Raw genomic sequence first — 12,655 nt, 5'->3', positions numbered from 1 at the left:
ATCCTGACACCAAACCCACCCCAATCTCTGCATAAGCACTTTCATTTCCCTTTAGGACAGTGACTTGTTGCCAGCATTAAACGGGACCTCTGGGCTTTACTCCTTAAAGGTCACCCTTTGTAGTGGTGTGGGTTTGGTTTTATCAGTTTTATGTATGTATTTGTTCCTTGTATTAAGTTCATTTTTATAAGTTATAATGGTTTGCCTCATGCCACCCATGTTCCACCCTCATTAGTTTCATCCCAACCCCAGTTATATGTCAGTCATAAGTTATCCAGCCCCTGGGCCTTGTCTGTCACTTTGGGGTCTCTCCCAAAAGTCTGGAAAGTTCCAGGAAAAACCCCAAGTGATTGGGCAAGACTTCAGCTGTCTCCCCACCTGAGTTATTGATTTGTTACAATGTATGTCATTTATCCAGAGAGCCCTTTGGCCCCTGATTTGTCCCCAGTTAGACCCATCCCTGAGTTCCTCCCCCCAATAAAAGGTGTTGCATTTGGGGGTTCGAAAAAAGATTTTTTTCCCTCGCTTTTCCTCCCCGCTGCTTCTGCTGAGGGGTGTCTGCTGGGGCAGATCCTCTGATGAATAAAGCCAGCAGATAACCCAGAACAGCCTCCTCTTTTTTTCCTGCCATTGTTGCTTCACTCCTTCAAGCAAGACAAGAACTCACAGGGGTCGGTGAGGTTCACCCTGCTACCGAGCCGTGCCCTCTTACTGTCGAGGTGTCAAGGCTGGCCCAGGCAGAGAAAGACACCTCAACAACCCTTTAATTCAGGGATATTTTCTGTTCCCCTGCTGTTACAAGGGGGCTTCACCAGCAGCTGTTCCCTGGTAGGGGAAGCAGCTCCAACCCCTGCACTGACACCTCAGTCATTGCTCAGAATCACTCTGGGGGTAGTTGGGGAATTCGAAAGACCAGAGGTGAAACAAGAGGAGCTCCCAAAGGTTAATTCACACCGTGGGAGCTGCAGGATGGCTCAGGGACAAAGCTGGGGATACAGGGATGGCACAAGGGACATGGGACAAGATCTGGGACACAGGGCTGGCACAAGGGACATAGGACAAGCTCTGGGACAAAGGGCTGGCACAAAGCACATGAGGCAGGCACCAGTTATGCTCAGGGACAAGATTGGGGACACAGGGCTGGCACAAGGGACACAGGACTGGCACTAGTTTGCAGAGGGGGAAGTTGTTCCTGTGTGTGACACTGCACCCAGAGCAGCTCGTCCTCCCTGGCAGGACACTGTCACTGATCTCCCGCTGCCACTCTGTCCCCAGAGCCGCCCCAGCCCTGGTGGCACCCCCGGGATGTCAGGAGTTAAAATGACATCATGCACAGCCCGGACCCAGCACGGCTGCGCTGGGTACTGCAGCTGCCAAATCCCTCTGCAGCACCGAGCTCTGCAAGGCACAGACCTTCCTCATCCTCATCCCAGGAACGCCTGGGATGGTTCCTGCACCCGTGTGCAATTCCAGCAGTTTTTGTGGTGCAGAGAGAAAGAAAGAGAGAAGACTTTCCCCTCCAGACCAGCTCTGGGCAGCAGGAGGATTCCCCCAGTGCCACGGGCAAGGCAGGTGCCCCTGCTGGTGGAGGAGATTAGGGCACGGGAAGCAACTCCAGCAACACCTGCCAGGTGTGGTTGGATGTTTGCAGCACTGACAGGAATTTTTAAAGCCCTGGCAGTGACGGGGTGAGGCTGCTTGTGCCAGCCCTGGCTCTTGGTGGATCAGCCAGGGCTCCAGCTCCACTCCCTCCAGCACGCCGGGGAAAAGGAGAGCGCCGGGAAGCACGGCGGGGTCGGCAGATAATGATCATCTAAGGAGTGCCAACACCAGGGAAGATGGGTTACCACCCCAATCACAGCCTGGTCTCCACCAAACGCCTGGCTGTGGGAACAGCTGGAAGAGCAGCTGGAAGGGAAGGTTGTAAGTGCTGCTTTCAGTGTGGTGGCCTGACCTGAAGCCCCACCTGTGCCCCAGAGTCACCTACAGTCACTTCCCAGATGCATTTTTGGAAGTTTTCCCTGTGAGGGTGAATAGGCCCTGGCATAGGGTGCCCAGAGAAGCTGTGGCTGCCCCTGGATCCCTGGAAGAGTTTAACTGGGTATGGAACATCCTGGTCTAGTGGAAGGTAGGACTCAATGGGCTTCGATGCCCCTTCCAGCCAAACCATTCCAGGACCTGATGATTCTCTCATTTCTCCTCCCAGTGGATCCATTGCAGAGACCAAGGAGAAAGGAGGCAGAGTCTGAGAGCAGTGCCAGCTCCCACGAGGCTGGCAGGGAGCAGAGGCTGTCAGGATGTGAGGCGGGATCCCAGCCTGGCTCCGTGACACGCAGCAGCAGCAGCCACAAGATGGATGGGATGTCCCCCTCCCACTTGAATCCAAGGATTTCAGGCACTGACCCCCACGGAAGGGGCTGTAAATTTTCCCTAACAAGGGTTGGATGCTCCAGCACCATGGGAATGAGCTTTGCAGTGAGGAGAGAACAGCCTGAACAACAGGCAAGGCAGGGAGGTGATGATGGATGTCTTCATTTGGGACAGAGAGCCATCAGCCACGCCTGTGCTGGATAAATACCTCAGACTTTGCTAACAGAGCCTGGGAATGAAGAGCAGCAGCTGCAAACGGAGCCAGGCAGCTCCTGGAGCAGAGCAGAGCAGAGCAGAGGATATTCCCTTCCAGCCTGGAGCATCCTGCCTGCTCCTGTCTGCAGGGATGAACCTCAGCTCAGCAGGGCACAGCAGACCCGAGGGCAGCCCCAGCTGCACAGAAACTGTTCCTGCTCTGCTCCAAACTCTGTGCACAAAGTGAAACCAGCCCCGAGGCAGCTGCTGAAACCACCTTTGCTTTTTGTGAGGCAGAGCAGATGTGGGTGGGTAAAACCCCCAGTGTGGGCTCTGAGATGTGACCACCAAGCCTCACCCTGTGGGTGGCCTCACCAAACCCAGCTCAGAGAACATCTCCAGTTGCAGGGTGAGGACACATCACTGTCCCCAGCCACGACATGTGGCTTCCTCAGTGCTCACTGAGCCCACTGAGGCTGGGTGGGACAACTCCCCTGCCACCCCTGTTGTCCTCAGCCAAGGGACACGAGTTGTGTCATGTGAGAAATGGATTTGTAGAGAATTCTCATATCCTGACAGAAGGCTCACACAGCCTTGTGCATCTGCGTGCAAACTCTGAGATAGGAAATGTTGACTTAGAAATGCCATGGGATAGCACAGACATTGCTGAGAGAGAGAAATGGAACTGGAAACAAGTTTCAAAAGATGGCCCCACAAATAAGACCAGACACACTGGAGAAATAGAACTATGACAGGTGAATATATGGAACACATAAATATGAAAATAGAGCTATGAAAGGTGCACTGTAGTAGGACCCACAAGGGATAATATTAGATGATTGGTTTTAAGGCATTTACAAAAGCTGATAGGCCAAGAAATGCTTATAATGTATTGTAATTAAGAAATAGTTTGGCTTCTGATTGTGATGGCCTGAATTATAACACCTGTAGTCTCTCACCCTTCACATCAGACTGAAAATAGAATAAAAGTTTTTAAAACCCCTCTCAGGGGAAGGGCAGGGCAAGGCAGGGCAAGGCAGGGCAGTGCAGAACAGGGCAGGGCAGGGCAGAGCTGGGCAGGGTAGGGTAGGGCAGGGCAGGACAGAGTTGGGCAGGCAGGGCAGGGCAGAGACAAACCCAAGCAGGGCAGAGCAGAGGTACCTGAGAAGCCCAGGTCCAGCAGCACAGCCCGTTTGCGGTCCTTGACGCTGCTGATCTGCTGGAAGTACAGGTCCACCACGAAGAAGAAGATGCAGCCAAAGAAGGCGATGACGCCCACGGCGATGCCGTAGCTGCAGGCACTCTCATTCTCGTTGAAGATGCACAGCAGCTCGGGGTGCTGGCTGTCCTTGTTCACGTAGCACTCATTCACGATGGAGCCGAACACCACGATGGAGAAGATCTGCAGAGGGAAGAGGAGAGAGCACAACTCACTGCTGCCTGCATGGAACTCTGTTTTCCAACAGCAGCGGCGTCACTGGACTCAATCCCTGGCCTTGACTCCACGGCAACGTGGCTTTGGTGAGACACATCCCGGCTCTGCTCTGGTTGGTGGCTGCAAGCAGCACCTGGGTGTTCCTCCTCTGGGAGGTGGAACTTCCTCCTGCCTCTCCAGTGCCTTGCTGTGCAGGATAGTTTAAGGATATTCTTCTCCAGACAAGCTGAGGAGGGAAAAGATAACCAGATGGGGCAGAGTCTTTGTGCTGGTGCTGCTCTCTGCTGCCAGGCTGTGCCCCACAAAGCTCCTGGTGTCCTTGTGGGGCAGGGAGCAAGGAAGGAAAGCCAGGGAAGGGCTGGACTGCTGGTGGAGGGGACAGGAGACACATGTCGGGAGGTGGCACAGGAGCACAGGGAGCAACAGGGCGATTTTTTAGCTGGCTCAGCAGGGGCTGAAAGATGCAGCTCCTGAATCCATCACCCAGTGAGCTGGCTTGGGCCCAAGAGGGACAGAAGGACAGAGGCTGCTGGGGCTGCCCAGGAGCCTGTGCTGGGACCGGAGGTGGCCTCAGGGAACACCATTCCCCTCCTGCACACCTAAGTTATTCCCTTGCCTCCTGGCACCAAAGACAGGAGGGGAAGCTGCAGGACAAGCACAACCCACTTTGGATGCTGCTCTGGCAGAGCCTGTGAGCAGGGAGGGCAGCAGGGAGTGCAGGCACAGCTCCCTCACACTGGGAACCTCTGATCTCGTCCCTGCCAGCACCAGCAGCCCTGCAGGCATCCCTCCTGGCTCCTGGGACACAGCTGGAGGCCAGACATGCAGCAGCAGAGATGAGAGGCTCCTCCAGCTCTGGGGAGCAGCTGGGGATGGGAACAATGCACGATTGGCTCCTGCCGCACCTGCAGGAACAGCACGGCAGGCACGAGACAGGGACAGGTGACACGGAGGTAGCAGCCCTGGAGCCACAGGATGAAGCCCAGCTGGTGGTGCTCACAGTCACCTGTGTCACCTGTGTCACCTCTTGTAGCTCCCAGGAAAGCCATGTCACAGAGCAGGGGAAATGGAGCAGAACCCACGATGAGCCAACCACCCCCAAGGGTGTAACACTGGGATAGACCCTCTCCTCTTCCTCCTCTGGGCATTTAACCAGGCCTGGTCCCACATCCATCCCTGCCTCATCCAGCCCTAAGCACCAGCCACAAGCTCTGGGACCATCCAAGTCACCCTGTGGCACCTGCACCTGTTCCTTGCTGGTGCTGAGCTTAGGGAGCACTGGGGATGGCACAGCATCATCATCATTGTCATCATCACCATCATCATCATCACTATCATCACCATCATCATCATCACCACCACCATTATCACCATCATCCCACCAGCATCATCATTGTCATCATCCTCACCACCATCAACCCCATCACCATCATCATCACTATCATCACCATCATCTCCATCATCTCCATCATCATCCCCATCATCACTATCATCACCTTCATCCCCATCACCATCATCACCATCATCTCCATCATCATCCCATCACTCTCACAACAGGAGGGGCTGCATGTAAGGAAGAAAACAACAACAAACAGCACTAAGAGCTTTCCCAGAGCTTTGGCAGCATCTGTAACATCAGCAGTTGTAAAAATCTGTTCATAAATAATGCAAAATTGTTATTTACCATCAGAAATAGCAGCAGCATTTATAAAACAGGCCCTGGGAAGAAGTAATGTGATTCTGGAAAACATGAATAATTGAGGAGCTCTGATTCCACACGATTACTGCTCTGGCAGGCCAGCCAACTTGTACTCAGCTCCTCCGACAAGTTCCACTCAGTTCTCCCACGATTAACAACCTCCTCCAAGCTTTTGGGAGCCTGCTGGGAGCCCAGAGCTTTGGTGGTGAGGGAGAGCCCCTGTAAACACAATTAAGGATGTCACAGCACGGGTGTGTGGTGCCTGCACCAGCTTTGCACACCTGGGGCTGTCGATTTTTTTTTTTTTTTAGAGTGATGTTTTATCATTTAACTTGCAGTTCCAAAATATTTTGGAAAGCAGAGCATCCTTCCTGCTGCCAGACAACCACGTGGCTCAAACCATGAGACCCCCACAACCATATTTCAATGTAGGAAACACAGGACATGCAGCTTTTCTTTGGGAGGTCAAAGTAGCAAAGTAGCAACAAATTTCAAGTGCACACCTTTGATAGATGAGCTCAAAACATCAGCACTGCCTGGAAAATTCCTGTCAAAATGTACCTTTCCATGGGTTTTCTCACCCCCCAGGATTGTAATGTTATGTTTTTTCTTAAAAACCCCACTGGTGCTGGTGAAACATTTTAATGAGAATAAATTTGGTGTTGCCTTTCTAAGTATAGATGAAAAAGTGCTTTTATTTTAGGAAAACGTGGGTAGATGAAATAAATGTGGGCAGGGAAATAAACCCCCTGTGTTTTCTGAAGTTCACACAGAACAAGTGCATTTTCCCAATCACCTTCACAAACCACAGTGGCTCAAAGCCCCGACCAGCTCATCAGAGACTTGTAAGAGAAAACACAAGGTCAGATTTTCCACTGTCAATGAGGTTTTGTGGGCCTGAGCTGTACCTCAGAGGATTTGCAAAGGAGCCTTCACAGGACACTCCATTTTCCAGCTGAACAGCCCAACGCCACCAGCAACAAATTCTGCTCCTCCTGGATGAACCGGTGCAAGACACAGTAAGAAAACTGAATTCCCCCCAGCCACTACGGTGGGAAATTGCATTTTCCATCCTTGAATCCTGCCAAAGCTTCCATAGGGATGTGCTGGCAGCTCGGGGGCTCCTGAGCACTGGAACCCCCAACAGCAGCAGCTCCAGCAGCTCCAGGTGCTGCCCTGCCTGTGGCTGTGGGGGGAATGGGAAGGAGGAAAGCTCTCCTCCCCCATCCTTTCCATTCAGAGCTGTTCTTCACCACACAAAGGAGCCTCAGTGGAGGAAGAACAACACAGGCCAGGAGCCCCCGGGGCCACGGGGACATGGATGGGCTTCTCGTGCAAAGGGAGCTGGGGTTCCACCACACCAGGGAGAAACTGGGACCTCTCCTGTTAACGAAAGCCTGCAGCCCAGTTCCCCCAGTTTAAAGCAAGAAGAGACACTTCTCCAGAGCAAGCAGCACTTCTGTGACACAGGACAATGGGACAGGACAGTGGGACAGGTCTTCTCTGCTCAGAGGGTGGGGAGACCCTGGCACAGGGTGCCTAGAAGAGCTCTGGCTGCTCCTGTATCCCTGGAAGTGTCCAAGGCCAGGTTGGATGGGGCTTGGAGCAACCTGGGATGGTGGAAGGTCTCCCTGCTCGTGGCAGGGGGTAGAACTGGATGGGTTTTAAGGCTCCTTCCAACTCAAACCATTCCAGGATTCTGTAATTCTGCTGGACCCATCAGGCCCTCACAGGAGCCTGGGGTGCTGGGCCCCTGATGTGCCCAGGATGGAGACACCTGTCAGGTGTGGATAAAGCTGGAGCTGTGTCTGCCCTTTCTCCACCACATTTTTTGCCATCTGGAGGATGCTGGCTGGCCAGGCTGCCTGCCTTTCTTCTGGAATTCTGCTCTGCAGATCCCTGTTCCCTCCTGAAGCTCCAGCAGGCGGCACCCCAGCACACACAGACACACACAGACACACTTTTTTTTTTCCTCCCCGTTGCTTTCAGCCTTCTGCAGCCCATCCTCTAAAATGTGCTTCAGGAGGCCTCACAGCCTGAGCAGAGCCAGGCAAGGAAAACAAAAAGCAAATAACACAGGAGAGAAGGAGCTGAGAGCTTTGGTGTGAGCTGTCAGCCATTTTAAGGTGAGATGTTTCCACTGCTGAGGAGCTGTACTTGGATTTGGGACCTTTTAAAAAAAAAACATCACCAGAAGGTGTGGGGTTGTGGGAGACTGCAGAACTCGGCTTTGATTACACAGGCAAGCAACCATTAATGTCAGCATGGAGGAGATGGAATGCACGAGGGAAAATAACCCAGAGCTGATTTCCTCTGCTGTGGCTCCTGATCAACAGTGCTGGGCACGACCCAGCTTTGGGTGATCCCTCGCTCCCTCCAGGGAGCCAAACCCTTCCTGCTCAGCTCCCTGCCCTCCTGGAGCCCAGAGAGACAAGGCTGGACCACCAAAGGAAAAAGGAAAACAATTCAGGTCAAACCAGCACAGGCCAAATCCTGCTTAGCACCGGGTGTTTCCCTAAGCCCCACTAAGCCCCTGTGCTGTGCACGGGCCTGGCACAGATCCCCCTGGGCTCAGGGATGAGAGGGACCCTTGGCACAGGGGGGAATCAGGCCCTGGGTCCCTCTCCAGTTTATCTTTACACTTGTCAGTCTCAGGGAAGTTTCCAGCACTGAGCTGCACTATTTATTGGAGGCTGTGAAGACCAAAGCTCTGCCAGATCTCCCACGGGACTACGGAGATGAGCAGGAAGGGAAGGCCTGGCATGGTTTCTGGCACTGAAAGAGGTGGTCTTGTGCTGGCTCTAAGAGGTTTAGGGCCATGTCCAGCAGGCTAATCAGTTTGGGAGGATGTCTATTGATGACCACATGACTGATTTTTTTCCTGAATTATGTTTTCTGATGTGGTGAGAGATGCTGGCTGAGACACAGCGTCCATTCAAGGTTCCTAATCTCGTCCTGCAATCTGAGCACATGGCACACACAGCAGTGCTTGAAACCAGAGATGACAGGAGCATGACAATTCAGAACCATTTTAAGCTCAGATGCAGCAAAGCTTCCCTATAATTCCATTACCAAAATGTTAAGTTTAAGTTCTGCCTTTAATCCACAGCCTGCAGAAAGAGAAAATTAAGGCAGAAATCTGATGACCCTTCTGCAAAGTGGTCAGGACTGAAGCCTGAAGCAGCTCAGATCATGCTAATGACTCTGAGCATTGCTGGGGGCTCCTGGAGTGCCAGAGCAGCCCTGGAACTCTTCCCTAAGAGCCCAGAGTGCTTGGGAGTCAGTGAAACCACCGAAGAGCCATCCAGAGCTTATTCCCTGCATTTCTCCTGCTGAGCTCCAGAGAGGCAGAGAGATTGGGATGGGATGGGATGGGATGGGATGGGATGGGATGGGTGAGTCAGGGGGGGATGAGGGTGCACTGATGGGACCTGGCACTATGCTTCTGCTCCTGCTCTGTACGAAACCACAGGAATTGCTGAAAAAGTTTACCAGAATATTTGCCAAAATTGCTTTTAAAAGCCAGACCTAAGCCTATGCTAAATGAACAATTGCCCTGTGAAGCTGAGTGGCCACTTGAAAGTCTGGCTGGCACGGGCAGTCACAGAGAAAGGAACTCATGATTCTGCAGGCACCCATCATGAATATCGACTCTGTTTGGCCGTGCAAAAAATGTCTCAAAAGGAAACCACAAGAGCGATCACATCTTCATCTGACAAACTGCATCAGACAGAGAGGGAAGAGATGAATGAGGAACTGTTAAATGGTTCTTTCCAGCTTTTGATTTTACAGCTCAAGCCAGGAGTGGGTTTTTTTCCTCCTCAGATACTCAGAATTAGTCTCTCAGGGGGAGAGAATCCCCTTCGGCCACCTCTGACATTTGGGGATTTCTGTGTTGGTCACCATTCACCTGCCAGTCCCTCACATGTCTGCCAGCACAAGGTCCCCGAGGCAGCCAAAAAGGGAGTCACAAAAGGGAACTGGACCTTTCCTTGGTGGTGGGAAGCCCCAGCAGTGGCCAGACTAGCACAAGTCACTCATCTCAGGCACCTGGGGCTGGCCCCAAATCCCTGTGGGATTTCTCCATCACCCCCACCCAAACCAGCCCATCCCAGGCAGCTCCCTCCTTTTCCCAAGAGACGCTGACACATGGAGCAAGGGTCCTGTCTCCAGTGTGGGATCAGGTGCTCAGGCCACCAGCATGGATTGTCACCACGTGCCACAGCACTGCCACACTCACCCAGGAAGTGGCAAGGAGACCTCAGCAAAGCCTCCCCCATCCAATCTCTCCATCCTGACATGGGTTTGGTCTGGGATCCAGGCACAAGGCACAGCAGCAGGAAGGGAATCCACTGACACTTTGCACTGACTGCAGTCCCAGCTCACACTGAAGGGAGCCATAAAAGCTGAACTGGTTGAAGACATGGGAAACTGGACTGACACAACCAAGCTGGGGCTCTGAACCCCCAGGCTGGAGCTGTGATGAACCCTGACAGATCTACCAGTGAATGTGAGACCTGGGAAAGGGGCTCCAAAGGGAGCTCCCACAGCCCACTGAAAAGAGCAAAAATCTTCTTTTTTGCTCAATGGGCTTTGGAGCCAACTCTAAACGTTACAAACATTTATGGGATAGCACCATGCTCATCCCACATCTGTCCACACTGGTGGCCCTGCACTTGTTTGGAGTTAAGCTGATGCATTTCTGGAGTTGTAAGCACTTGTTTGTCACCAATTCCCTGTGAACACAGAGCCATGAAAGGAGGGACTTCACCACCAAATAAACCAGTGAATGTATCCAGGAATATCTTCTGAGCTGGGATTTTTATTTTGTACCTATATTCCATACTCTGGTCCTGCTTTCCAGCAGTCTCCAGTCCCCTCCATCCAACAAGAATGGGGAGCCCTCTGGGTGCCAGGTGACACATTTATTTCAGGAAGGGCTGAACTCACCAACAGTGGTGATTTATTTAACTGTACCCAAACCCTACACCACTGCCAGCAGTTTGCCATTGCAAACTCAAGGAGAATCCAGGAGGATCCAGACCAAGTTTTCTTCTAGGAAACAACTGCTGCCCTGAGGCCAAACCCTGCCCAAAAAGCCCCATCCACACCAAGCTGAATGCCCCAGATCCATCCCTGGCCCCCCGTTTTTCCCCAGAAATGGAGTCATGGGCCTCCTCCAGGCCCTGGGAAGGACACCAGCTCCCATCCAGCCACACACTGCAGCATGTGGTTTAACTGTGAGCATGTGATTGCAGCTGGAATTGCTCATGTGCTGCACGTTGTGCTGCTCGGGGCCTCAGCCAGGGCATCCCCAGCCCGGAGAGCCCCACAGACACAGTCTGTGCCTGCTGGAAGGAGGGCAGCTGGGGGGCTGCCCCTCTTCAGCACAGCCTTCCTCTGCCCCCTGCCTCCCTGAGCACTGCCAAAGGTGACACAGAGCCAGCACAGGGGTGACATGGGCGAGGACAAGCCCCAGGCTCACCCACAGCCTCCAGCCAAGCACTGGAGCCAGGTGAGAGCCAGGCAGACCCTTCCCACTGGGGGGGAGGTTGGGAAGGACCTGGCACTCCTGACCTCCCAAGGCCCTGCACACCTGCAGATCTCAGCGAAAAGCCAGGCTGGGGGAGGTAAATTAGGGGCTGTCCTTAGCCCTGAGCATCGGGGCACCACAGCCCCAGGGGCACCCTGGCACAGCTCCCCGGGCAGGGATCACCAAAGCCTTCCCTGAGCGGCTGCAGAGCCCATTCCACCTCCTGTTCCCTGCTCCACGGTGCGAATTCACAGATGGGAAACGTCCAACCAACATGACATCCTCTCAGCAGCACGGGGCAGCTGGGCAGGGCTGGCTCCCGGATTTCTGTCACACACACGCATGCACGGAGCGTGGAAGGCAGGAAAATGTCCTCTGCCGCCTGCTCCGAACCCCATCCTCTTGCACTGCTCAGGAGAAGGGGCAGCGGGGCATCCCGGGCCCATTCCCGAGGAAATTCCCGAGGAAACTCCCGGCCAGCTCCTCCGGGAGCCGGCACTGCCCGCGGGGCTGGGCAGCGCCCGCCGCACCGGCACCCGCACCGCACCGCACCGAGCGCTGGGAATGATGCACCGGCTGCGGGCACGATGCACCTGAGCTGCCCATCGGCCCGGCACTGCCCGTCGGCCCGGCGCTGCCCATCGGGGGGGCACTGCCCATCGGCCCGGCACTGCCCATCGGCCCGGCACTGCCCGTCGGCCCGGCACTGCCCATCGGCCCGGCACTGCCCGTCGGCCCGGCGCTGCCCATCGGGGGGGCACTGCCCATCGGCCCGGCACTGCCCATCGGCCCGGCACTGCCCGTCGGCCCGGCACTGCCCATCGGCCCGGCACTGCCCGTCGGCCCGGCGCTGCCCATCGGCCCGGCACTGCCCGTCGGCCCGGCACTGCCCATCGGGGGGGCACTGCGCATCGGCCCGGCACTGCCCATCGGCCCGGCACTGCCCGTCGGCCCGGCACTGCCCATCGGCCCGGCACTGCCCGTCGGCCCGGCACTGCCCATCGGCCCGGCACTGCCCGTCGGCCCGGCGCTGCCCATCGGGGGGGCACTGCCCATCGGCCCGGCACTGCCCATCGGCCCGGCACTGCCCGTCGGCCCGGCACTGCCCATCGGCCCGGCACTGCCCGTCGGCCCGGCGCTGCCCATCGGCCCGGCACTGCCCGTCGGCCCGGCACTGCCCATCGGGGGGGCACTGCGCATCGGCCCGGCACTGCCCGTCGGCCCGGCACTGCCCGCCTCGCCGGGCGCTGTCCCCGCACCGCCGCTGCCCAGCCCCGCGCCCCCCGCGGCCGTTCCGCCTTACCCAGGTGGTGATCCGGAGCAGGGTCTGCGGCTGCTTGAGGAAATCCACGGGGTCGATGGCCCCCCCCGCCCGGCCCGCTCCGAAGGACGCTCCTTCCATCTTCCCCCGCGCCCGCTCCGC

At 55.4% G+C, this 12,655-nt stretch overlaps 1 protein-coding gene across 1 annotated transcript in view; it reads right to left on the bottom strand.

The window, feature by feature from the left end:
• Nucleotides 1–12,655, bottom strand: part of SYNGR3 (synaptogyrin 3) — a 21,939-nt gene extending 9,284 nt beyond the window's left edge. The window contains exons 1-2 of the mRNA XM_083872643.1: nt 12,536–12,655; nt 3,727–3,967 (exon numbers count right to left, since the gene is read on the bottom strand). Of these exons, the coding sequence (XP_083728769.1) occupies nt 3,727–3,967; nt 12,536–12,634 (340 nt within the window). The 5' untranslated portion in view covers nt 12,635–12,655. The remainder of the gene's footprint in view (nt 1–3,726; nt 3,968–12,535) is intronic.

This window comes from Zosterops lateralis, assembly GCF_965231275.1.
Source record: "Zosterops lateralis genome assembly, chromosome: 15".
In the NCBI taxonomy this organism is placed as follows: Eukaryota; Metazoa; Chordata; class Aves; order Passeriformes; family Zosteropidae; genus Zosterops; species Zosterops lateralis.
Note: the sequence above shows the minus strand (reverse complement) of the source record. Positions and strands in the feature narration are given on the sequence as shown.